Source organism: Sander vitreus, chromosome 3 (genome assembly GCF_031162955.1).
Source record: "Sander vitreus isolate 19-12246 chromosome 3, sanVit1, whole genome shotgun sequence".
Lineage (NCBI taxonomy): Eukaryota > Metazoa > Chordata > Actinopteri > Perciformes > Percidae > Sander > Sander vitreus.
In genome coordinates this window covers 20,197,817-20,225,431 of record NC_135857.1, presented here as the reverse complement: position 1 = coordinate 20,225,431, position 27,615 = coordinate 20,197,817, and the positions used below count along the sequence as shown (strand labels likewise).

At 40.7% G+C, this 27,615-nt stretch overlaps 2 protein-coding genes across 2 annotated transcripts in view; one reads left to right on the top strand and one right to left on the bottom strand.

Moving 5' to 3' along the window:
- Positions 1–205: 205 nt before the first annotated feature.
- The window catches only part of egfem1 (EGF-like and EMI domain containing 1), a 60,738-nt gene continuing 33,328 nt past the window's right edge, over positions 206–27,615 (bottom strand). The window contains exons 14-38 of the mRNA XM_078246454.1: positions 27,381–27,509; positions 25,078–25,206; positions 24,367–24,495; positions 19,506–19,640; positions 18,883–19,017; positions 17,657–17,782; positions 16,826–16,957; positions 16,509–16,637; positions 16,294–16,425; positions 15,799–15,927; positions 12,233–12,361; positions 11,318–11,446; positions 10,173–10,301; positions 9,901–10,029; positions 9,437–9,565; positions 9,193–9,321; positions 6,628–6,759; positions 6,211–6,339; positions 5,866–5,994; positions 4,605–4,733; positions 4,008–4,136; positions 3,678–3,806; positions 2,644–2,772; positions 2,341–2,469; positions 206–1,909 (exon numbers count right to left, since the gene is read on the bottom strand). Coding sequence (XP_078102580.1) covers positions 1,830–1,909; positions 2,341–2,469; positions 2,644–2,772; positions 3,678–3,806; positions 4,008–4,136; positions 4,605–4,733; positions 5,866–5,994; positions 6,211–6,339; positions 6,628–6,759; positions 9,193–9,321; positions 9,437–9,565; positions 9,901–10,029; positions 10,173–10,301; positions 11,318–11,446; positions 12,233–12,361; positions 15,799–15,927; positions 16,294–16,425; positions 16,509–16,637; positions 16,826–16,957; positions 17,657–17,782; positions 18,883–19,017; positions 19,506–19,640; positions 24,367–24,495; positions 25,078–25,206; positions 27,381–27,509 — 3,194 coding nt within the window. The 3' untranslated portion in view covers positions 206–1,829. The remainder of the gene's footprint in view (positions 1,910–2,340; positions 2,470–2,643; positions 2,773–3,677; positions 3,807–4,007; positions 4,137–4,604; positions 4,734–5,865; positions 5,995–6,210; positions 6,340–6,627; positions 6,760–9,192; positions 9,322–9,436; positions 9,566–9,900; positions 10,030–10,172; positions 10,302–11,317; positions 11,447–12,232; positions 12,362–15,798; positions 15,928–16,293; positions 16,426–16,508; positions 16,638–16,825; positions 16,958–17,656; positions 17,783–18,882; positions 19,018–19,505; positions 19,641–24,366; positions 24,496–25,077; positions 25,207–27,380; positions 27,510–27,615) is intronic.
- On the top strand, positions 21,211–24,147 carry LOC144513023 (EH domain-containing protein 2-like). The gene is made up of 6 exons (XM_078244086.1): positions 21,211–21,470; positions 21,574–21,750; positions 21,991–22,088; positions 22,523–22,935; positions 23,024–23,188; positions 23,289–24,147. Exons 1-6 carry the CDS (start codon positions 21,250–21,252, stop codon positions 23,847–23,849), a joined length of 1,635 nt encoding a protein of 544 aa, XP_078100212.1. The 5' UTR covers positions 21,211–21,249; the 3' UTR covers positions 23,850–24,147.

Here is a 27,615-nt window from a genome sequence, read left to right as displayed (position 1 = left end):
TCAGAAATAGACATTTAAAAGTAGGTGTCCACATATGTTTTTGTCATTATATATTTGAATCATGGCTCTTTTTCTCTTTTGATTCAGTCAAAGCACAATCACAGATGACAAAGACACATGGATGAAATAAAAAGACCGTGGAAAAGACAACAGTAAAAATTTAGTTTTTTAATTATACACAAACAAAATGTATCAATGTAGCACCACTGACATAGTTATGCCAGGAAATGAGCACAGTAGGTTATGACAGATACAACTGGTACTAACCTGAGATATAATACAAATATAGTTTTTGCATAAAAGAAACTCATTTAAATCAAATGTATGGTGAAGAATAGCAGTAGTGATATGGGACTTATCTTGTTGTAAAAAAAAAAAAAAAAAAAAAAACGGCTTTTAATATTGTGCGGCCATAGAAACGTCTACAGGTACCACAGAAAAAAATATTAACATCAATTCGATTTTCTATAAGACTCCCAAACTCTGTATCAGTTGCTGACTCAATCAACACAGATCTGAAAGAAGTGCAATGTGTGCAAGGTTTGCCTGCAGTATTCTGCGACCAGCACGCCGCACTGCAATAATAAAACCCATGATCAATGCTAATAAATGAAGAGTGTTCGTAACGCTGGTAATGAAGGTTGTTCATTCAGATTCCAAGAGCCATGTTGAACTTATGGATGACAATATCTTTATAGACTTTGTAAAAGGTGTATGGACAATAAAATAAGTTAAGGTGAATCTATTCTTGTGAAAGAGTCCCATAGCTTAAAAAATCTTTTCAGAATAATTTGTAAACCAACTTTTTTACTTTCTTTTGGGAAATGGTGCAGTTTCACAAAGAATACAAGGCAAATGTGTGAAATCAAAACATAATATTTTAGAAACAAATTAAAGTATGGGAATAAACACACACGTAAGGTGATACGATTCCCTCCCTAGGCCTTTTCAGTGTTTCGTGGGTTACTATGATGGAAGTGAAGTACATAAAGTCTTGCTGAGGATTCAAACACTGTTTTTTTTTTTTTTTTTACATCTTTGCAATTAATAGATTCTGGACTTCTGAATAAAGAGTAGTATGTAATTTAATAAAGTAATTGAATTTTTTGTGGGAAAACCATACCAGACATAAATGACCATTTACCGAGCACGTTTTTATATTTCAAAATATGTCCGGACGTCATTTTTATTTTGAAACATCCCCTACTTCAACATTTATGGCTCTGCTATTGGACCATATTTTTGTAGTTCACCTGCCTGCAGTTCCTGTATGCATGGATCTTGGTGTTTTATTTTGTTAGTATAAGTAAAGAGGCATTTAAATTACACCAGAAATATGTTTGGCCTTCTGTTACGCTAACCATCAAGTTTTGTGTGGACACACATAAAAAAAGAAGTAAATATTGGTTGTTAAGGCTCTCCAGTGACAAGAAAGTATCAAATTCAATCACGTCTTGTCCAAACAGCACATTAAATGTAAAACTGAAAAGCAAATTAACCTCTTTCCATCAGCAATAGTCACAAATGGGATGCAGGTATTTATGGGTATTGCTAAGAAGTCTGTGTAACCCTGGACTTTAAGTCTTAGATAGTCCTGGGGTGGGTTAAGAGTTTATGGTCCTTTGAGGCCCCTCACATGCCAGGTCTACTGGGTGATTACCTCGAGCTCCAGGCTCAGTGATGCAGTGCCAGTTTCTGACAGCTGTGTACCAGTTTCACAAAAACATAATATTACTAACATCACCTTTACCAAGATGAACTGAGTAATGCTTGACAGAGCCAAGCCCTGTGTTTGAATGTCCAGTCTGGAGTTTGCACCTCTGCTTGGGTTATGTGGTTTTGCTGCCTGCTCTTCTCTTTCTTTGGGACACAGAAAAGTTCAACGGTCCTGGGGTTTGGTGTAGAAGTGCTGAAAAGGGAGAAGAAGAAAAAAAGCATGAAGACATCAGCACTATTTGAAAATCAAAAGCAAATGTTCTGGGGGTTTTGGAGGAGAAGTAACTGGTACGTAGTCTCCCGTGTGCTTGGCTTTGAGGAGGTAAAACGAAGACAGCCTCAAGCTTGGCTCCATGCTGGGTGCAGATTAAAATAACTGTCAGGAGACAGGAGCAGCTATTGAGGGAGACAGGGTGACATACAGAGTGATGGGGCTCAGCCTCTCGCACTTCAAGACACAGTATTTCACTAAAGCTGGTTCAGCTTTACAGCCCATGACCTTGTGTGTGTGTGTGTGTGTGTGTGTGTGTGTGTGTGTGTGTGTGTGTGTGTGTGTGTGTGTGTGTGTGTGTGTGTGTGTCAGGGTGTGTGCGTGCAGGTGTGGCAATGGGAGCATAGGTTTACCTTCACTACAGGTGGGGCCCAGCCAGGTGAGCGGGCACAGGCATCGCCCACTCAGCCCATCACAGCGGGCATTATGGGAACACTGACATGGCAGGGAGCAGTCAGGGCCAAAACGGTCTCCACCACAGGCTAAGACAGAAAAGACAGTGGAAGGGTTTAAAAAGGAAAGAGTGTGCACAACACACACATGTGGATAGAGGGGGTGTTTTCTAAATGTCTGCTCACTGCATTTTAACATTTATTTTTCATTTAGTTTAGTTAGTCATGCTAATGAAAGTGTGGTTCACTCAAGCTGAGCTCTACCTTTTTCACATCTCTGTCCTGTCCTTCCTGGGGGACAGAGACACTGTCCGGTCGATGGGTCACATGGGGCCTCTCCAACACAGTCACATGTCTGTCCACAGCTTAATCCAAACTTGCCAGATTCACACCCTGAAAACAAATACATGGTTGTATTACTGCAGCTGTAAGTATTGTCTTCATTAATTACATAACCATCTTCCCTACATACTGCAAGAAGGATGGACTACTGGCTCACTGAGGAACTTGCTTTTTTAGATAGGAAAAGGTAGGCTTTGCACTAACATCTACGTTTGTGTTTTGATAGTTAATATTTTAATGCCTGTGAAAATACAAAATATAACAATTAACTGTTACATGCATATAGGTAACTAGATAAGAGCCAGGTCTGTCTCTGGAGCCTGTTGCTGCCTTACAGCTGCTCTGCAATGCTCAGTCATATCTCCTGCTGGGACTGAAGTGGCCATTTAGGTGCTCACACTGTGTCTGAGAGCTCTGCGAGCAGGCAGGAGGGCACAAGGATGTAACAGGAACGCATTAAGCAGTGGGGAAACACCTGTCTCTCATCAAATAACTAGGCTGCTTGCCTGCCCACCTACCTACTAGCCTGTCTGTCTGCCTGCCTGCCAGAACACACTCACACCAACTCATTTTTTTGAAAGGGGGGGGGGATCTCTTATTCATGTATGCTCATGCTCTGCCCATGTCTTATTGCAGCTGGGTATCCAGGTGGCTGTTAATTAATGTGCTTAATAGTGTTTCTGTTTCTTGTGGTTCCGCTTAACAGAACCCTAAACTATAAAATACTTGAAAGATGAGGTATATGTTATCTTTAAAAGGGACTGTAACTTAAAATTAGTTTCATCCAATCAAAACCAATCAATTTTATTATACATTTAGTGATTTTTTAACCATTTGACACTTTTGGCAGCCCACTGAAAATATTATGTCATTTTATGGATTTTAGTTGATAGTTAACCTTTTTGATGGTTATATATATATATATAAATATATAGTCATATACTGTATATACTTACGTCTTTGGCATTGGGGACCATAGTAGCCAGGTGGGCACACACATTGGCCTGTCACATGGTTACATGACTGCCCCACTTTACAGTCACACGTATGGGCACAGTTCACTCCAAAGAACCCAGATGAGCATCCTAAGAGAGACACAAGACACTGAATTTAGGTGAACACTACTTGTTTCAGCTTACGGTTAAAAATGGTCATGTAATCATGTTGTGTCAAAGTTCAAGTGACAGACATATTTCACAAGGAGAACTTTTACAGAAATGTCAGTGAGGCCACTGGCAACCTTATCACCAAGTTTCCTTTTGTATTACAAATGAATGTTTGCATACTGTGTTGACAGGAGTGGCCGTAGTATCCAGCAGTACAGCTGCAGGTACCAGTAAAACGGTCGCAGGTCCCATTGTTGAGGCATGGACAGTCTTGTACACAGTCAACACCGTATTTTCCCTGTGAACATGCTAGAAACACACACACACAATCTAAGTTAAAACATAGCTATTTTTTATGAAGAAACTGTGATTACAAGCAACATAATGTAGCAGAAATCTTATTATGAGAATGTGCAAATATGATTCATATATGGAAACTTTTAATAAAGCTGACATACGATCAATAACAAAAGTCTCCTACAATGGTGGGTCATATTGGTTGATTGCCTATTATTACCATTTGTTAGCTATAAAAAAAATAAAAAAACAGACATAAAATAACAACATAAAACGGAAGAAAAATGGGTGGTATGAGTGTGGGTTGTTTTTTTGAACTGTCAACTGAAGTGGATCATCTGATAGCAGGAGGTAAACAACTCCAACGTTCAGCAGAGTTTGCTCTACCAGTTGTGTTGTTTGTTGTTGTTTTTCGATTTCCCATGAACTGAATACCGTTTAGTTTGTTTTCTGTTGTGTCTATTGCCTGTGAAGTCATACCAGTGTCACAGTGGCGTCCAATCCAGCCCAGTCCACACTTGCAAGACCCGTTGACGGGGTCACACAGACCCCCGTTCTGACAGCCGCATGTGTTTCTGCACTGCAGGCCGTAGCGCCCCCTAGGACATGCTTGAGAAACATTCAGGAAATATCAGGACAAGACATGAACTACAGGCCCTTCTGTTCTACTCAGCAATCACACCAATGGGTGTAACACGCAGACAACACACATAGCAAAGTGTCTATCCGTCTCTTTCATACACACTTATACAAGATTGCACTACCCACATTCATGTTTATTTAATGAACAGTTCATTTAAGAGATGGCAAAGTAGTCTAATTTGGCACTGATATAAAAGAATAATCATGTTTCTCTGGATAATTTAGATTGGGAAAACAATAAGCAAGCAGTCTTTGATTTTTCCTGTTTATTTATTTGCTTCCTTGCCAAATCCAGCGACACGGAACACAGAGAACGAGCTACTTATAGGTTTCTGTAAACATTCAACTAGAGGAACTTAAGAGGTGGTATGTCCAAGTACATGCAGGAGGCTAAAGAAGAGAACATTTAGCGCAAGCAGGGATGGAAATCCCCACTTGCAATCCAGCTGAATTGCTGATAAAGGGAGAGATTAAAAAAGCCAAACTCTGCCTCTGTTGTTTCTGTGGAAAACAGTCCTGTGATCATCAGAGGCCTCACACGAAGGAAATGGAGAATTTGTTACTTAAATATACAGTTAGAAATGTTGAGAAATGCTCCCTCGTTTTAGTGCTTGTTTCTCACTTTCTAGTTAGGCCTCCTATTTCTGAAGAACTCATTAGGGCCAGTGGTTCCCAATGATGCACGTCAGCCTCTTTGGTAACCTTTTGTATACTCAAGAAAAGGGTAAAAGATAAAAACCTCGATACAAACCATGTTTGATATCTGTGATACATTTTACTCAAAGTTGAACAATGAATTGCCTCTTGTAATTTAGTAGTGATTTCTTCTTGCCTCAAAAAAAAGTTTAATACCAAAACCCCACAAAAACCTGCATTTATTGTTAATAGTACTTTTTGTAGTATTGTTTTAATGTTTAACAAATTTGCTATTTTTACTAACTAGCACTACTGTACATCTTAACCCCTGCAAATACATTGCTTTTATATTAGATTTTGATGTTGATTTTAGCACCAAGTAAGCTTTACAACGTTTGATATAAACAACAAGGACTGGTGTGATAGCTGATCAAAACAAACAAAGACATCAGTTTAGCGTTACCTTGTTGGCAGGACTGTCCTATTCTACCAGGGGAACAAACACACTTCCCAGTTGCAGAGTGGCAATGCCCTCCTTCCCCACAGGAGCACAGCTTAGCACAGTCCTTCCCATAGTACCCACTCGAACAACCTGCGGAAATAATAACATCCTTATTCACACAAAAGTTATGAAGATAAATATCTTCTTTTTAAAGGCCTTGTGGGTTGCCTCAGTCGTGGTTGACCAGCATTTTCTAATACAACAATGAGGCTGAAGTGACACAGCTAAAACAAAAACTCCAAATAATGATAATAAAGACTCTTCTTCATTCTAGAGTGCAAACAGGTGGGAGGTTTCTTGACTCACTTGAGCTGCAGTCAGCTCCAATGAAGCCAGGAGGACAGTAGCAAGTCCCAGTCCTGAAGTCACAGCGACCACCATTGATGCAGCTGCATCTGGACTTGCAGTTTGGCCCAAAGGTCCCTGCCCGACATCCTGGAGACAAACCATAGTGATGAGATGGAAAGAGAATGAAAAAGCGTGAACAAGGTCATTGTTGTTATGTTATTTGACTGAGATTTTAAGTTTATTTTATTTAAAAATATGAACATTATACAGTCAATCATAAACAATGACTTTGACATCAATTAAAATCTATAAATGAGGCCAAATATGTACACTGCTACCACATTTCTCCCTCCCAACACCGTGTTTAACTAAAGGCATATTAGCCAAGCCTCATATTAGTCCAAACTGACAGCAGATAATCATCAGTGTACTTACGTATCTCGCAGCGTGCCCCGTAGTAACCAGGTAAGCAGCTACATTTCCCAGTCACAGGATGGCACTGCTCTTGGTCTCCTGAACATTGGCACAGCTGGCTGCAGTTTTGCCCGAACATGCCAGCAGGACAGGCTAAGATGATACATCCAGAAATATATCATATATACACACAACAGTGGGGCCATTTGATGAGATTTAGAAAGAAGTAGGCATATGATTTGTAGGGAAATTAAAGAAAAAAGATTTTCCTTAACCCATGCTGTAGATGCATAGGTGATTTGAAAATACACTGTTCAATATACTGGCTCACTTTTCAGTTAAGCCAATCAGTATCGGCCATGTTTTTGACAAGCCAACCACAGCATGACATCCCTGCTTTAAATCTGTTCTCTCCTCTGCGGCTGTCAGTTGTCATTTCAGGAAAGAGTGCGACCCTCCTCCTCCCCTTCCACCTCCAGTCATCTTCACCCACGGCACCCTGGGTCTTCTTCCGGCTGACCGCTCCCATCGACTCCTTCGATCCGGTTTTCGTGCTCCTTCACCACCACCACCAGTGTCTAGACTCCATTGGGGAATATGTCTGGGTTTCTCTACCCCTTTAAAACATATATATTTTATATGATGGAGTCTAATCTCCAAAGACTTTGTACATTTCATATTTTGCATATGTAGCTTACAAATAAATATTTGCATATGTGCAACAAAGTCTCTCCTGATTGAATTGTGTTGAGGCACCGATCTGGGGAAGGCTACAAAATAAAGTCTGCTGCATTGAAGATTTCCAAGAGCACAGTGACATCTTAAATGGGAGAAGTTTGGAACAACTAGAACTCTCCTAAAGATGGCCACCCTGCCAAACTGAGCAATCGGGGGAGAAGGGCCTTGGTAAGAAAGTTGACTCTAGCTGAGCTCCAGAGATCATATATGGAGAAGGGAGAAACTTCCACGAGGACCAACCTTGCTGCAACACTGCACCGATCTGGGCTTTAAATCCCCAAATCCAGATGTGCAATGCTTTGTCGCGTCATACCCAAGAAGACAAAGGTGCTTCAACTAGTAGGCCTACTGAGTTAAGGGTCTAAATACTTATGGCAATGTAATATTTGAGTTTGTTCTTTTTATTAAATTTGCAAACATTTCTAAAATCCTGTTTTTGCAACGTCATTATGGGATGTAGATTGATGAGGGAAAATTAATATAAACCATTTTAGCTTCAGGCTGCAGCATAATGTGAATAAAGGAATGCACTATATACTATCTACTAATTTGCTCAAAATAAAAATTTAAAAATCCAATACTGATTTGTAATGTGTTTCTAATCAAATTATAAATCATACAAATATCAGGCTTTTCTTTATATTATGCTAGCTAGACTACTTGATTTTGCTAACAGTTTCACAACTACAGTCATGTTAGTTGGCAAGCTAATGCTAGCTAGCTAATAAAGTAGGGTTATTTGATTAGAATAACATACTTTTTTTTTTACATAACTGTAATCAAAGTGTAACTGGTACGATAGTGATATAAATCTGTGGCAAAAAATATAGATAAACGTTACAGTAGATTGTGGGAACAAAGAGCCGTTTTGCTTTCCTTCCTCAGATTACTGAACAGATTACTGTACGTGAACATACGTACTGGGACATTTTTACTGTAACAAAACCAAAACTCCCAACAACTTTCCCTGGTGTTCAATCACCGATGGACGCAGAGGGACATTCTTTCACACAGCCTTTCTGCATAGTATATACGTAAACGCTCATCACAATAATGAACCGAGTCCACAGACAATCAGTCATAGCCAACAAGATGAATCTGTGAACCGAACATGTTTTGGGGTGAGACTGCAGCACTCAGCTACTCAGTCAGGCAGCAGCAGGCAGCGTGGGGGACAGATAAGAAAGGACTCCAGACTAAAGAGGCAATTACGGCGCTGTCATTATGCATGTCTGCCTTCCAAAGGCCCTTATCCGCCGCCGAGGAGACAAAAACAATGCCTTCTGTTTTACTTGGCAACTGGTGTGTAACATTTATCAGATGTCTGGGGAGTGTGTGAGGAGAGGAAGGGAGCTGAGGTGGTGGGGGGGGAGGTAAAAGGAGTGGTGAGCGAAGCTGCTCGTATACAGTCCTAAAGGGCACGGTCTAAATAATGAAACATTAGCATAAAGTCCTGTGACAGTGAGGGTTTAGTGCCTCTGTAAAGTGCATTTCCTGGAATAGAATAAATGGTAATCTTTCCCAGGAGGACCAGGGGACATTTTTAATCAGTATTAACGGAATGATTCTTGGTGATCACTTCACTCCCATGATGCCTTTCCTTCCTGATGGGAGTGGTGTGTTTTGGGGGAACAGTGTTTCTATCAACAAGGCACATATGTCAATCAAGTGGTTTTAAATGCATGACAGTGATATTAGCTGTGCCAAGGCTTTCTCAGTAACTAGTTATACATAAGTGACATTTGTGAGATGGTACATTTCCAAAGATGTTAAGAATTGAGTTTAGCTTTTATAGTTGAGCAAATCAAAATGCCTCAAATCTTTATACTTTATACTACTTATTCTTACGTTTCTCACAGCCAGGCCCGGTGAGTCCAGCTGGGCAGCCACAACTCCCCGTCTCATGGTGACAGGACGCTCCAGCATGGCACTGACACCGTTGGACACAGGAAGCACCGTAGGACCCCGGAAGGCAGGCTGGGCGTACACATACACATGCAGGCACACATCAGTCAGTTTGCTCTCATGTTCAAAGCTCGCCTCATTGCCCCTTTCATTCTGTTGCAATTTCCTCGGTCCTATACACACTCACGTTTGTCACACCTGGCTCCCCTCCAGCCTGGCTCGCACTCACAGAGGCCTGTCACATGGTGGCAACTGGAACTATGGACACAGTCGCAGCTCTGCTCACAGCCATCTCCAAAGAATCCCTTAGAACAGGCTTCAGACAAAACACACAAACTTCCATGTTCAGTATACAACATTTGAGTCTGAGAAAAACACTTGACTTTGAAAAGTCCACTTTTTATCCTTATTAGGCTAATTGCACAACTTGTTTTGACACAGCAAGTTTTATGATCGCATGAGTAAGTAGAGCTTCACTTTTGTTTTGCAGCTGCTTGACAGAAATGTTATCAAATGTAGCACAGAAAGAAACTGCTGGCAAGCTATGTATCTGTACATCTCAGTGGGACAGGTGAGATAATTTGTGTGTACTCTGGCAATCCCAAATACGAACTGATATGCTGTGATGCATCAGTGCTGATGTAAAGTCACCTGAATGACAGAGCTTTCCTGTCCAACCAGGCAGACACGCACATCTTCCTATCACTCTGTCACATTTCCCTCCATTCGTACAGCTGCAGGCCTGGGTACAGTTCTCTCCAAAATGTCCTTCCTCACACTCTAGGAGAGAGGGAAAGGAAACCTCAGATGGAAGTTGCATTGAAGAAATTATTTATTTCAGAAATACAAAAGGGTTTAAAGAGTCATTTGTTTTAGCTTAGTTAGCTTCCTCAGAATGTAAAACATAGTACTGTAGGACTCACCTAACTCACAGGCGGCTCCAGTCCAGCCAGGCGGGCAGGAGCACTGGCCAGTCACGCTATCACAAGAGCCTTGGTTTCGACACAGACATTGACCAGAACAGTGTTCCCCATATTGTCCTGCAGGACAGGCTGAACTCACACACACGTAACACAGTACAGCATAGAGAGTTAATGACATAAAGATTAAGAAAATAATGTAGACAATTGTATAAAAGTTTAGTAGTAATGAAAATATTATATATCAATGTGACATTGATTATGAAATAGCATTTATAATAAGACTCTGTCCAACAGTATGTCCATCCGGCTATCTCAGTATACCCGATGGTCATGTCTATTAATCACCTATCATCATAAGGTGTTAGTGTATGGGTTTGCATACAAGACAGCATAAAGTCGACAATTAGGAGACACACTGTCCACTTCACGTACATTCGATAAGTAAACCTGCAACTATCATACATATTTTGAGTCCTGAGGTGTGTTTTTGCATTTTTGTGTACAAATGTTTATACCAATGCAAGAAACCAAGGGTTTTATCTACTGATCTCAAACTTCTGACATTATGATTTGAATAGTGCCTTTAAAGGACCATATCAGTGTGTTTACAAATTGTGTCTCCTAGACTACAAAATTTCTACCTTACAGTTTTTCCTTGACCATTTTTGAATACAGGATATACAATTGTAGATTGTCTTTGTGAGTGTATTTTTTTCTAACATTTTCAGGCAGTCATTGCTATCCATTATTTTCTGTAAAATACAAAAATAATCTGTCACACTCTTTAAAAATTGCTTAAGTGGTGTAAACTAACATCTGTCTGCAATCATTTTGTCAAGCAAGTTTAAAGAGTCAACTAACTGATCTAACTAACTAACTAACTAACTAACTAACTAACTAACTATCCCAAGAAAATTAATTAAAACCACTGGTTGCCTGTAACAGCAGACAAAATACATCCAACTTTCCAAAACACAGCAGCATGCTTTGTTAAACAGTTGTGTGTGTTAAAGTATAAGTAATGTTCAGTATATGAGCTTAAACATACAAACCCACTGGTGTTGCCCTTTAAGAAAACAGCAGCAAAACCTTTGACAGGGTTTGTCATGCTGACTGATTAGCTACTTAAGTGATGAGCTACTCACGCAGTTGGCAGCTGACTCCAGTCCACCCAGCCGCACAGCTGCATCGCCCGGTGACGTGGTCACACCTGGCTCCATTCTGACACTCACAGGTCTGACTGCACTGCTCCCCAAAATGACCGTCTGGGCATTCTACCCACACAAACCACACAGACACAAGTACACAATCACACACATACACACATGCATGCACGCGCACACACACACACACACACACACACACACACACACACACACACACACACACACATACACACCATATTCAGAATTAACTTAAAATGCAAATGCAACTGTACTTGCTGTAAGCTGTAAGTATGAGACTAGAGTGCTAAAGGACATTCTGAGACATTTTCAGCACACATACTGTAAACTTCTCTTAAATGATCAAAGTCCAAGATGACATTTGGAGTCTAAGAAAGAGGAAAGTGCGCTAATGACAGAGATGCATCATTAAGTCATGCAAGTGGCTTTCTGCTGACTCTGGCTCTAGTAGTTAGGACCACAAAATGGCTGTGGCAAGAGGAAAGTCTTGAATAAGACTGCAGAATGACAGACTAAGAACTTTAGTGGGCATTTCACTGGATTCATTAAAACAATGGCATGAAACTTTAGCATGAGAACACAGATTGGTTAGCTACTAAAGAGTCTTCCGAGTTATGTTCTCTCTTTCCTAATGTTGATCGCTATAAATGTGTGGGTGCATTTATCCAGAATAGACATCAATTAAACTGTGTATGCCAGAGGGCACTCTTGTCCTTACTTTCTCCACCCTCACCCATCCCTAAAAAAAGTAATTGGGAATGTCTCATTATAGAGATAATTGTTCACAAACACAGTTGTGTTTAAGGGGAGGATGTCGTGATGGGCTGCAGTGAGGGCCTCCCTCACACCCCGTTTTAATGATGTGGCTTCCATTACCCAGAATGCAGTGTGGTCCTGCCCAGCCGGCGGTGCATAGGCAAGCTCCTGTGATGTGGTGGCAGTGGGCACCGTTCCTGCACTCGCACATCTGGCCACAGTCAAGACCGTAAAAGCTGTCCGGGCACACTGTGGGCCAAGATAAAACATCCGACTGGTTAGAACTGGCAGCTTCACAGAAGAGGAGAGGAAAAGGTTTAGATGCCAACTTTCTTTTAAACTTTTTTTTAGTTTTTTCTCTTCCCCATCTCTCACTCTCTTCTCCTCCTCCTACTTTCCCTCTCTGTCTTACCACCTACTGAAAATACCAATATCAAGTTGCAGTACCACGCTGCGGCTGTTCATTTGCAGAGCGTCTGCATTCGTTAAGTGAGCTCATGTCCCACATGTGTGGTGGATCTGGGCCACATCAAAGTCAACGGCAGCTCGGAGGCCGTTCGCTTTCTGGGGTAGAGGGGGCACAGAGAGCTGGTAATTAGAGCACCTGCTGAGTCAACAGGCCGCACCAATACACAGGAAAACAAAGCCAGGTTACTGTGCCCCCCTAACACACATGCACACATACCTACAGTATCCCTGCTTATGCGAGACTATTCCCATTCTGAAGGAGAGACAGAGAAATTGTTTTAGTGTGTATAGAGCCAATTGACACTCAGAGAGTTTGGTAAACATAGTGCCTCCCATCCACATAAACCTAGCCAGAGGCACGGGGATGAATAAGACTCTCCACTACCGGGATATAAATATTATCTGTAAGCATGGCTTCACCAGAGCAGGAAAGAATGACTGTTTATTCAAAGCCTATTTTTGATCCCTCAATTTGTCACTGAAGAGATCACAGCCTAACTCCAGCATAATAGTTGTATTTTGCAATAGCAAATGTTCTACCATTCTGTTTTTTTATTTATAGGAATGCTGCCTAAGTTCAAGTGACTGACATCCATTGAAGACATTTCTCTCTTCTGTTTTCTGTGTTCTGATTGTGTATCCTAAATGCCACAGTACTCAGGGTGTTTCCCTACAGTTTATGCATCATACCCTCCTTCTCCTGCTCCAATTGATGATGCTGCCCACTCTTCCTTATTCTCCCTGAAGATCTCAAATTGGGAAAAGTATCCTTCCTGCTCAGCAGTTTTTGGCATGACCATTGCTGTGTTCCCACGCTGACAGCATGACGTTTTCGCCTGCCTCTGTAGTGGTTAGACTGCGATGTTATTAAAGCCAGCCCACTGAGGATGCTGTCATTTTAAACCAGCTGTACATTAGGACTGTAGCAAAGTCACTGGCTTACTGTGTGTTGTTTATTATTATGATAATTGCTGACACCATGGCAACATCTTTCTGTCTCTGTGGAAAATTGTTTCAGGAATGTTACTCTGAAACAACATTTCTTTACCAGTGATACAGGGGCTCAACGCATCTACGCTGTAAAACTTACATATTTTTAAGTTTTTAAGTTTTTACCATAAAACTTAAATGAGTGATGATTGATGTGAGTGAGGTCTTCACACAGTAATCACCTCAACATGTTTAAACACTTTTCTTCCTTTTCAAATGCAGCAGACAAAGTTTACTGCAGCACACAAACTCTATACAGTAAATCTTCAGGGGCTATACCTACAACTCTGAAATACACAATATATTATTTGTTTATGCCAGCAGGGGGCGACCGGTTTCCATTTTAACCAAAGAGCAGCAATCTGTCATCTGATATTAGGACAGTGTCTGCAAGTGTTTGTAAGTGAAGACTCTTCCCTCTGAGTCTTTGTTTATGGGTATAGGCACAGAGGATTCGGTCCACGCACGCTCGCACACACACACACACACGCACACACACACGCACGCACACACACACACACACGCACACACACACGCACATACACACACACACACACACACACACACACACACACACACACACACACACACACACACACACACACTGTGCCATCACTGAAAGACTCCATCTCCAGACTAAATGAGCTCTTTAAAACAGGAGGATTATTTCCAGATCCCTGGTTGTGTAAGAGCCACTGCTGTCAGCCCATAAAGCAGGTCCAGGGACCACACAGCCGGGGAGAGCAGACCACAGAAATAGAGCGGATAGAGAGAGAACACAGAATAGAACTTCCTGGTGCCATTCAGGGTCTATACACTGAAAGAGGTCAACACAACAACAACAAAACAAGCCTGTTTGTTCGACAATAACGCGGATGTTCAATGCCAAAGTTCTTTTTACTGCGACCGATTGAACTATTTTGATGCAAACATCAAAGCTGCAGACCAGAACATGGAGCACGATCCACGTTAATGGAAGAAGTGGTGTGGTGTGTAGGACCCATGTCAGCACAATAGCTCGTTTCCTCTGACAAAACCCGACTGAAATGTTTAGCATCAACCACATGAATGCTCAATGAAACTATGCATTTTGCCATAGTAACAAGCTTTCTGAGTATTTCCATGAATAACCGGTGTGTGGACTGAAATCGCCCACCTACAATCAAACACTAAAAAGGAAAGTCCTCTCTTTCCATTTTAATTCTGTGAAACAGATGAACTAAGAGAGATCTGGTCCTTCTCACAGCACAGGCCTCTTCCTGACTTCTCCTGAAGGAAGAGGCCCAGCAGAAGACGGAGAAACTGGACACCTCTGTTTGAGGAGAAAAGGCCTTCAGAAAACAGAATCTGGTCAGACCGATAGCCTTATTTCCACAGCGACGTCCAATCAGAGTGACGTCTACCCTGAGGCCATTAGACTGTTATGACTAGGGATGTGAAGCTCTGTTCTAGTGTGACATGGCCATGATTTACGATGCCCAGTGTACTACGGAGGTGGTATGAATTTCTGGGCCTGCTGGTAGTACACTTACACTAAATCTTACACTTTGTAATAACATGAGGCCACTTCAAGTCAAAAGACTATAATCAAGAACAAATATATTACATTGTTAAGACGCTTGGACTGTTGGTATGTCTTGCAGTTCAATAAAAATATCCTAATGATGAGAAGAATATTTGTTACATGAAGAGTTTCCTATTGCAGGATGCTTGAAAAGAGAGCAACCTATGAAATACAGTCCATCTACCCCAGAATGACTAATACAAATTATATCTTTTGATTTGTGTGGTTTTAAAATGGTTTTGCTTATGACATTACATGGACAATCTGATGATTCATTGAATATGTGTGATGATTCACCCAAACTGTGGAAGAAATAAAACAATCTGAAGAATGTCCTGCGGCGCCCTCTAGTGTATTAAGATCAGTAATGTCAACTGTAATGGAGAGAGTGTCCTTAGATTTAATAAAACATAAGGAACACTATATATTCTTAAGGTTTTATATTTGAGGAAGGGAGCCAAAATGACACACTTAAGTCAAAATATACCCTCATGTGCATTCATATTAACCGTGTTGTTCCTAAGAGTTTAATAAAAAAGTGCCAAGGGGAGTTAAAGTGACTCCACATATAATAGAAAAGTTTGTATAGCTTCACTTTTCTCACACAAGATACCATCAGGAATGGTATAATATAGTCACTAATTACAAACAAAAGAAATCTTACTTTTTTCACAGTAGGTGCCAGCATATCCAGGTGAACACGTGCAGGCTCCACTCACATGGTCGCAGAGGGCCTCATTCTGACACTGGCACTGCTGGGCACACCCCTGCCCATAACTGCCAGCCATACACTCTAACAGTGAACATATGAGGCAGAGATCAAGAGTGATTTAGCTAAACAATATCTTATAATCTTAAGCATCTAAGCAAATGTAGTCGGCTACAGAAATTCAGTCTCAGGTCACATGGAATAGGCAACATGTTTGGTACTAAATGTAGTTCCTGGAGGTACATCCCATATATAAGCTACTCAAAGTATTTAGTATATAAAGTCCCTGGAAAAGAATTACTAAAATAAAACATATTATATGATAAATTAAAATATCCAGGAAATTGCTTTCAGGATTGTAAATGAGCTCAAAAGATGTCATAAGCGACAATCACCCCATGGTGGCAGTGTTTACCAAACTATATCTTTTAAAACTTGAAATTAACTTACTCTTTTCACAGTGGTCACCGGTGAAGCCGGCTTCACACAAACACTGACCGGTGACCGGGTCACAGCCCAGACAGATCTCTTTGCACTGGCATTTACTGAGGCACTCTTGGCCCCAGTAACCGGATTCACATGCTATGAAGGTCAGCAAAATGTTCAAGTGAGAAATATGTATAGTCTTCCATTATCATTTTTATAAGAATAATTACAGTTCCTACATGTTGCACAGTCATGGCCTCTTTTGCCAGGAGGGCAGATGCAGCGTCCAGTCTGTGGGTCACAAGTGGCATCAGGATGACATGAGCAGCGCCTCAAACAGCCTGGTCCATGGAAACCTGGGGGACACTCTGTACACAACATGACGTTCAGATTGCTTTAAACACTAAAACACATTGCAATATATCAGTTCAAACAATCATTCAACTATTGTTAAATGTATTTATTTGAGACATTCTGATACTAATTAATGGTCCTAAAAAGTCTACAAAATCACATTAAAAATGTTTTTTTGAGTCTCAATAGGAATAAAACTCACCATTTTGGCAGAGGTTGCCAGTGAAGCCTGGTTTGCAGTCACACAAACCAGTCTGCTTGTTGCAGGAGCCTCTAATCCCACAGTTAAGACAAGATGACTGGCACATCAACCCCCAGAATCCATCAGGGCAGTCTGTGGAGCAACAAGTATCTTTCAGTTTAAGTGAGCAGTAAGCCACTTATGTTAGTTATTTCTCTGTGAAGTCCTAAAGTCTTAGGATGTTTTGGGGGATACATTTATTAAATGGCAAGTAAGCTACAAAGCAAAGGAATTGTTTTGGTTTAGACAGGCACCAAATAATGCAGTGTTTCTCAAACTTTTTTGAATATTGTACCCCCTTTGAATTGCTTTTTAAAGCCAAGTACCCCCTAACCAGCGCAAAAAGAAGTCTCTATAAAGAGGAAGAATACAGCGCCTACAGTGATAGATTTACTAAACAACAACCTTATTTAAACAGAAACATTTAAATACTACATTTCAAATGTTAAGAATCCATCACTTAATTCATTCATTATTATAGTATAATTATTTTAGGAATTATGCATGCATATTTGTAAATTAGCATTTCTGCAAAGAATTCAAGTACCCCCTGCAGTACTCCAAAGTACCCCTAGGGGTACACGTACCCCCATTTGAGAACCAGTGAAATAATGCATCCTGGCGGTTCAGTGGGCTAATGACAATCCTGAGGTCAGTGAGCACACACATTTCCTCAATCTTAATCACAGGTCATCACATTTTCTATAGTCTGCCACAACATAATTAGGCTAACATTTTCTAAAACTAATACCGAATTTTAATGGGAATAAAAAGCATACAAAATTAATTTACCTTTGCGACAGGAGGGTCCTGTCTTTCCAGAAGGACAGATGCACTGACCGGTTACGGAATCACAAGGAGCTCCTTCACAGTCACAGGTCTGACGACAGCTCTCGCCATAGCTCCATGATTGGCAGCCTAACAACAACAGATTAAAACATTAAAAACGGCAACGACAGTCACAGTGTGTAACGCACACACAAAGCACAAGACAGGATTGCAAAACATTGCAAAAAGAGAAGTGCAGAAGGGAAGTTTTAGAGATACTCAATCATTTTCTGTTTATTTATTCAGCCTCTGCCAAATAGCCTCTGCAGTAGTAACTGAAGTAAATTACCCCTGTCATGACCTGGCCTGCAACTTCAGATAGATATAATCCAGAAAATGTGGATTACTTTTTTTTTATTTGGCTTTGACAAACTCAGCCAGCCCAGGCCTGGACTGTGCATTAGTTCTGACATACTGTCATTCTGCTGTGTTATCTTAGTCCACTCCACAGAGACACAAAGTCATGTTTTTACCAGAGGTTCCTGAACAATATTCAGTATCACTTCCAGATCACAACACAGAGGGTTGAGCTTCCCATCAATCAGCAGAGTAAACAGCCAGAGGACACCCTGATGTGGAGGCACCCTAATGTTTTGGTTGTACAGTTAGTAATAAAAAGAGCACCTGCACTGGCCAAGTGAATTAAAAAAGAAAGCATTATTTATTTCATCCACTAAATCCACCCAATCCATCAAAGGCAGCAGAAAATGAATTGAAAAGGAAAGAATTAAGAAAGATTTATAGGCACATTGAAAAAGTTAGTGACAAAGGTGGAGAAATTCAGAAACTCATCCATAAAAACTTGTGTTCAGAAAGGGCATTCAAACAAGCATGAAGTATGCAAACAATAACCACACATGCAGACACATGTGTCAGTGTGCAAGCCCACGCACTTCACATATCCAAACACATGCTTATAGTGAGACAATGATCCTTTACTATAAAGGTTATGGCCACATGAGAGCGCTGTGGAGTCAAGCCTTGAGGGGGGGGACATCATACATTAGCAGTTCTGTGTTCACTGTAAGCTATTTGAAAGGTAAAAAAGGATCTCATGATGTATGCCAGATGTTTGAAAGAAATGTTACTTGACTGTGCTTCTTACACTTACATTCCTTTTCACTTGTACCTTAACACATGTATAGTTTCATGCACAATGCCCCCCCATTAAAAACAGATTTTTGTCTCACCTAGCTGACATTTGTCTCCATGAAAGCCTGCAGGACACCGCTGGCTGCACTCTCCGGTCCTGGGGTCACATGACCCTCCACCTGGACAGTCACATGGCTGCTCACAGCGTGCACCAAAGAAGCCATGCGCACATTCTAATACACAACAAAAATTAAAGGACAATTTCAAAGCACATGTCCAAACATTTTGTGAAACTATGCAGGCTGGTCCCTTCCAGACAGACAAGTTATTAGGATTGACTTAATTCTGTCTTTAAGAGTCACAGCAACTTCTTAAACTGCTTTTTCATTATAGACCATTACATCAAAACTGCTGTGCAAGGAAGCAGCATGGCCGCAGGTGTATTTCCCTTTAGCTATACTGATATTACCGCAACTAGACACCTATTACTGCACCAAGAAATACACTCAGATCTTTATGATGTTCAAAGCAGTGAAATGGTCAACCGTTGTAATACATCCACTGAATCAACTTGTGTGCAAGTTAGGCAGTTGACCTAAAAATGTGTGGATAAAATGTATCTAAACACGAACCGTAACCATTATATTCCGAGGATCGGAAACTGCGTGCTGAGTCTGTATAGTTGAATACATGAGATAGATGTTTTGTGAAGTGTTTATACCTTTCTCACACTGTGGGCCGTGGTATGCAGCCTTACAGAAACAGCTCCCTGTTTTGGGGTCACAGCCAGTAGAATGTTCTTGAAAACAGTCACATTCCTTGGAACAGCCTGCACCATGCGTCCATCTGGGACAAGCTGAGGGGCGGACGAGATCAGTTTGAAAACAGACAAAAAGCATGAGTTAGGTCGACAATGTTTTCATGTTTGGATGATCAGTGGTGGAATGTAAGTGCATTTACTCAAGTATTGTACTTAGGTACAAATTCAAGCCTACTTGTACTTTACTTGAGTACAATTAGCACCATTCTTTGTAACTTTATACTTTAACTCCACTACATCTCAGAGTCAAATATTGCACTTTTACTCTTAAGTCAAATTATTATATTTATAATATATACTTACATTGTACTCCAGTGAAAACCATGTATCTCCACAGAGTTTTTCTGATGAACTAAATTACGTTTTCCTTTATGTGTTGAGAAAATCCTCCTATGTTCTTAGCTAAATTAGCTGGAAAATATTGTCACAAAGCTGTGATCAACGTTTTTCATGAAAAGTTGACTTTTTAGAGATACGTGGTTCTTACAGGACAGTGATGCTACAATCATATGATGATTTTACATAACATGACGCATTGCTGTAGTTTAAACTACTCAACAGTATATAAAGTAGTTAAAATCAGCACAACCTTACAGCAGTTAAATGTAACACACAATAATGCAGCAGTAATATTAATCCAAAAACGTCATGTATAAAACACTGACAGGGACCATTTTACTGCACAAGGACTGCTTGATACTCTTAAGTTTGGCGAAAATACTTACATACTTTTACTTAAGTAAAGTTTAACTTTTACTTGTAACAGAGCATTTCTACACTGTGGCATTGCTACTTTTACTGAAGTAAAGGGCCGTAATACTTATTCACCCCTGTGTATGGTATCGTACAAAAAATATACACATTTGAGTTACGCTTATTTACATATGAATATCAACCTGCCACACCTAGAGTATTACTGCACTAAAACAACTTCAAATAAGGTTTTTCTAAGGTTAAGCAAAGAAAATAAATTATCACAGCAACTTTTGTTGGTTAAAGGTGGTGATAGTTAACTAAGACAAAAATGTTGAAAGGAAACTTTCTCTCCTAACAGATTGCATTTCAGTACGAGCCAAACGAACACACCCAACCACCGTGTTATCACGACATCAGACTTCTGCAAGATTAAGTCGTGTGACCACGGCCTCCTGTTTCACATGATTTATAGACCGCATCATTCATCGTTACTACTGTGTAATTACAGATCTACTTTGAGACCAGGCTGACTATTTAGCAAACAATTTCCTACAAACTTTGTCGTGTTGTCTGTAGTTGTCTGGAAACTTTATCATATTAACAGACACATTGAAGAAATAGTGTTATGTAAGACATTTAAAACTGATGCACTGCCACATTATCACTCAGTGTTTAGAACAATCTGCATGAATTTTGCCAAGATTCTCTCTACTCAGCAACACAAAGAAAATGAACTTCACTCCACCCTGTCCCTCAATGGATTTATGTTAGCTGCAGCTGCAGGCTCTGGTTACACCCTCTCCACCCTCTCAATGTCCCACTGCAGGATGGAGCAGACAGCTGTGAGAATCTGATAATATTCCTTGTGCATATTCTTCCATCGTTCGGTTTGGTCTTAGAAGAGTGAACAGCTTCCACAATAACACATTAAGAGCAGAGACTCATCGCCATGTCCATCCGGAGGCTTAGGAGCAACCCTAAAACACTGGGGGATGTAAATCTGGTGACAGAGGAGCTGAAAAATCTTTATCATAAGAGGCTGCTGCCGATAGAGAAATACTATTCTTTCCATCACTTTCATTCTCCGAGCTATGAGGACGCAGAGTTTGACAACAAACCAATGGTCTTGGTGATGGGTCAGTACTCAACTGGAAAGACAACTTTTATCAGGTAAGAATCAAAACATCTGTAATCTGTATCATGTATTCTGCTGAATGTATTGTGCTGTTGTGTTTGGCAGTAATAATGTTGGTAATGGTGGTTTGGACTTCAGGTATCTCATAGAACAAGATTTCCCTGGTAGCCGAGTTGGGCCAGAGCCAACCACTGACTGCTTCACTGCCCTCATGTATGGAGAGATGGAAGGAATCATCCCTGGCAATGCCCTCACAGTGGACCCAAAAAAGCCCTTTCGAAACCTCGACCCTTTTGGAAATGCTTTTCTGAACAGGTGATAGGAATCAACAGACAGAAAGAGAGAAAGGAAGAAAGAGAGAGGTGGAGGTGTTCCTCCTACTTTTCATTTTTATTTCTTTTACTTCTTTTTGCCAATGATTTGCCTTCATTAACATAGAAATACTAAAACAAACATTGCAGTGGAAAGCTATTCCAATATTTAACCATATCAATAAAAGTGAGAAATGGTAGAGAGGTTTTAATGTTTTATGTTGATGTATTTTTTTCATTGCAGGTTTCAGTGTGTCCAGATGCCAAATCAAGTCCTCGAGAGTGTCAGCATTATCGACACACCAGGCATCTTAACTGCTGCTAAAAGAAAACTGAGTCGAGGTGAGTATGAATACCTTGGTAATTTCTTTTTTAATGTCAGTAGAATTAATGGGTCTTCATCTACTTGCATATATTCCGTTTTAGAAAGTTGGAAAGTATTGTTGCTTTCGGAAGGATTTAAATTCCTGCCAAGAGAAGAGTCATAGCAGATGCAATTAAATTAATAATATTTCAGCCCAACATAATTCAAACACTTGAAGTCAGAAGCAAAGCAGATGAAAGTAGTATGACTGAGTTGGGTGGAGACGAGCAGTAAGTAACTGAGCAGTCTTCACTTTGTTTTATGAACGCAGTAATCTGTGGGTGTAACTGAAATGGCTTGCAACCAGTGAGGGCCCCTGGGATATGTATGTTCCTCTAGGTGTTGAGGCAGTGAGGCTTGCCCCATCAAATAGTCTTAATGAAAACCCTGTGTTTCCGTTCCTTATCCCCAGGCTACGACTTTCCAGCAGTGCTGCACTGGTTTGCAGAGCGTGTGGATCGAATCATCCTGCTGTTTGATGCGCATAAACTAGAGTTCTCTGATGAGCTCACTCGGGCCTTTGGGGCCCTGTGTGGCTATGAGGACAAGTTGCGTGTAGTTCTCAACAAAGCTGACAGGGTGGACTCGCAGCAGCTCATGAGAGTGTACGGCGCCCTCATGTGGTCGCTGGGGAAAGTGTTTCGAACCCCCGAGATCTTGCGGGTTTACATTGGATCTTTCTGGTCAGAGCCCAGGCAGAAGTGTGACCACTACCAGCTGATTGAGCTGGAGGAGGAGGATCTGTTGGCCGACATAAGGAACTTGCCGTGCAATGCTGCAGTACGCAAGCTGAATGACCTGGTGAAGAGGGCACGTTTAGTAAGGGTAAGAGATCTCATGTTTAACTCTAACCCATACTTTACATAAATACTGACAAACTGCAGATATGGTGATTTTTTTTCTCCCCTCTTAGGCACATGCCCACATTATCAGCTATCTGAAGCAAGAGATGCCAACACTTTTTTGCAAAGAAAGCAAGAAGCACAATCTGATTTTCCAGCTTCCTGTAATTTTCACCAAGATCCAGCAACAGCATCGAGTCCCAGCTGGAGACTTCCCAGACTGCACCAAGCTGCAGGTAGGACATGACTTCTTCATTGCTGTCTAAATACCATATTATCAAAATGTATTTACTTAAAAGTGTTCTGTGAGCTTAACGTGATTGCATACCTTTCCAGGAAAAACTTTTGGGTCAAGATTTCTCAAAGTTCAAGACCCTGAAACCAAGTCTGATGGCTTCCTTGGATAAACTCCTGACCACTGACATAGCAAACCTGGTGCCTTTACTTCAACAACAAGAACTAAGGAAGAAATCCCTCCCTAGTGTGTTAGATGGTGAATTTTTGGGAACATTCAGGCCTGAGCATTACAAGAGAGATCCTTTCAAGGAACTCAAAAGAGATGACGAGAGCAGTGAGACCGATTTTGACGAGTGGGCGGTGGAGAAATACAAGCCAAAGTACGATGAGATTTTCTACAACCTCAGTCCAAACGGGGGCAAACTGAGCGGCACCAAAGTCAAAGAGTGGATGACGACCACCCTTCTGCCCCACTCTGTGCTTGCTCATATCTGGAGGCTGTCTGATGTAGATGGGGATGGCATGCTGGACAATGAGGAGTTTGCTTTGGCAGTCCACCTTATTGAGGGAAAACTGGAAGGCCACTTGCTCCCCCGAGAGCTGCCGTCTCACCTTGTGCCACCGTCAAAACGACTAAGTACAGCCAGCGATGAAGAGTAAACATGACGCTGAGAGGAAGCTGTGGTTCTGTGTACATTATTTGTACAATTTGTACATAATTTCCTAAATATAACCTAATCTGGTAATAGCAGTTTGAAAAAACAACAGTTCCTGTTCATGAACATGAAATGGTGTTTGTGAGTCATACCAAAACCCAAAGATTACCATTGAAGGTTTTGATCACTGCAAATTTTTCACATCATATTTTCTTATCTCATTTCACTTCTGCATTCATTAAAATATTCACAGGAATTATAAAAATACAGCAGCAATTATCTTCAATTAGGTGGAATTTTCCTTCAAGTTATGCTATATATAATACATACTATATTTGTTTTTGCCTTACATATAAGAGTTCCTCATCTCACATAATCGTAATGTATTTTTTATCAATGGTATTAAAATTGTAAAGATGATTAGCCAATATTATTTCATTGTTTGTGATAGTATCATCATCACCATAATCATCATTACCATTATACAGTGGGTATTATGATGAAGTCAGGTTAGTACTCACACAAGTGGCAGAAGCGGCCATATAGTCCCGGAGAGCACAGGCAGCCTCCATACAAATGATGACAATGTCCGTTGTTGGGACAGTTGCACTTTCTTCTGCACTGCCTCCCGAAATAACCTCTTGGACAACCTGTAAACATGAGTAATGCCGTTTTAGGAGAGGACGCCCACTTCTGTAAAATAAGCTCCACTGTGATAAGAGCAACATTTAAATAAGATTACAGTACAAGATTACAATACAAAAAATAAATACAGTGCCCATTTGGAATTTTAAGACAACATCTGTGGCAGTGTCAGGACACACTAAAGGATAAGGTAGAGCAGTGGTTCCCAACCTGGGGATCAGGATCCCTGCAAGGGGTGGCAATATTACAATTTAGTGGGTCACAAGATGATTGCCCAGGTAAGAAATAAGATAAGGCAAAATTGTGAAAATATTCAAATGAACGAATTATTTTGGAGGATGAATGCTCATAACTAACAGACATAAACAACCAAGGACAGGGTCGTAAGGAGATATTGCTTCATATTAAGTGGCAAAAGCAAAGAATGGCACCACAAAAAGAGACCACCAACTTAGAGCCTGGTTGTTGTAGACAACAGTGTGTGTGTGTGTGTGTGTATGTGTGTGTGTGTGTGTGTGTGTGTGTGTGTGTGTGTGTGTGTGTGTGTGTGTGTGTGTGTGTGTGTGTGTGTGTGTGTGTGTACAAACCATCCTCGCAGAGTAGGCCCTGTACCCCAGGGGGGCACAAACACTTCCCAGTCACAGGGTCACACGAGCCTCCATTCTGACAACGGCACAGGCTGTTGCAGGCCTGCCCATAGGTCCCCTGTGGACAAGCTGGAGAGGGAGAGGGGGAAAGAGCATTGACACTTCAGTTGCAGTATAACTTAATGAATCAGACTGTGGGGAAATCCTTTCACAATGAAACACAGACTCGCATATGAGTGAAGAGAAAGTAAAGCAGCTAAATACTCTAGTGTTAAGAAATCAGCCAACACTTCTGCCTTCCATCCTATATTTCCCTATGGTGTGTGACCTTCTGACACTCTTAATCTCTCTGGCCTTGTTAGCAATTACAACACGAACCAGCTGGCTGTTTAAGATGTGCTAAAGTGTTACAGTCCATCAAGGGAAATTCTGCTTAAATTCCATGTCACACTTTCCTTACAGCAATTTTATGTTGCTGAAGATAAGCCAGTTTAAAATAATATGTAGAGGTAACAGCATTACAGACACTGAAAAGACATCACAATTAAAATACAAATGAAGGAGCAGGAATAGCTTAGAGTTTAGAGAATAAGACTCACAAATGTTTTTCATTTAAAGATTAAGTGATGCTCTCTCTTATTTGCACCAAATGTGATGTCTACATCTGGACACGAAAACAAAGTATATGTACAGTTGTGGGTGGGGTTATGGGGCATTGTTTCTGCTTCATAATGATGGAATTGATACTACGGTGTTTCTTATAGCATGTTGGGGAATGTTGAGGCAACAACTGTTTAAATAGCACAAACAAATTTTATTTCTCCACCAACAATATCACAAGTTGACAAGTTGCCTCTGGGATATGATTGTAAGCCATTTGCTGTTCTGTTTAGCCTGAATTAAGTATTGAATAAGTGTTTATGTGGCCAGGTTGTTACTAACAGGAAAGTAATATTTTAAACAAGATAATAGCCTAATTGATAACCATCACAAAACGAGTGATGAAGATAAAGATAGACATGTGAAAGTATTTTAGAAAGTATTTTTACTGTAAAGACATTTTTGAGATTTAACTCAGATGTTGATTGTGCAAAAGGGGCTAAAGCATGACATACTGTAATACTGATACTGCATTTTATACATTCAGCACATGAACTTTAAATTCATTATTTTGTTTCTTTCTTGTAGCTGTAACTTCATAAAATAAGATATTGAAGTGACACCTACAGTATCAAGCAAGGTAAGACAAAGTTGTTAAATATTTTACGTTAGGCCATAGAGGGTTCTTCATAGACCACTATGTTATTGTCTACTGTAAGAATTCCTTTTAGATTTAGGCATTCATTTGCTTATCTTCTCCACCTGAAAATGCTACCCAGGTATAGACTCATCATCTCCAGGGTGTGCATCTTAATAGTGCCACCTCAGGAGCGTGTTTCTAAAAGTGACAGATTGCTTCTAACGGACTTGTCCCACGTGGCTCTCCTTTCATGATTACCAGCCGACTCGGGTTCAGACCAAAGACAGCCATTAATCATGGAGCCGGATGGGAACATGGAGGCATGCATTCTAACCCAGAAGTGGACATCCTTGGCCTCAGGCTGTGCTCTTGCTGTGGGCCCTGGCCTCACTCCAGTAGCAGACAGATTGATTCCCCCGGTGCTCTTGTGGTTTGGAGCCCATAAACAACCCAGCCTCCCACACAGAGGAACTGACAGGTTTTGATACATGGCCCTGGATCGATGCACACAGGGAGCTATCTCATCTCTCTCTCAAACTAGACCACATTGCTATAGGTAGTTCAAATAGACCTGTGGGAAAATACAGGCTGTGTGTGTGTGTGTGTGTGTGTGTGTGTGTGTGTGTGTGTGTGTGTGTGTGTGTGTGTGTGTGTGTGTGTGTGTGTGTGTGTGTGTGTGTGTGCATTCATCCATGCACGTCTTGGCAAGAGAGAAATTTAGTTTTTACATTCTGCAAAATTAAAGAGTTTGACAACTTTGTGTTATTCACATTCTTACTAAAAGTGAGATGAGAAGATCGATACCTCATGTACCAAAGAGCAGTATCAATCTTATCATCTAACTCTTGGCTATAAAAGGGACTAAGTGTATTTCCCCAAATGCCAAACTAATCTTTCAAATACTTACAGGACATCCTGGAGGAAAACCTATCTTAAGTATGTGGATGCTCTTAACAAAAACATTCAAGCATTTTGAGGAGAGTTGTACAGCACCTGTGAAGAATTTGTGTTACAAAGAAAACACATAGATGTAACTGTAGAATGTCCAATTAACTATACTTACTCTTGTTACAGATGATCCCAGTCCATCCAGCTGAACATTCACAATGGTCTCTGTTTTCCCTACACACTCCATTCACACAGTCTTCACAGCTCACACTGCAGTCATCCCCAAACGAGCCATCTAGACACACTGAAAAACAAATGGTCAACTGAAGATAGGTTTTCCTTTTCCTGGTCTGAAGATTTAATAAAACAATAAGATGATATCAATTTCATTTCTCACCAGGCATTCATCA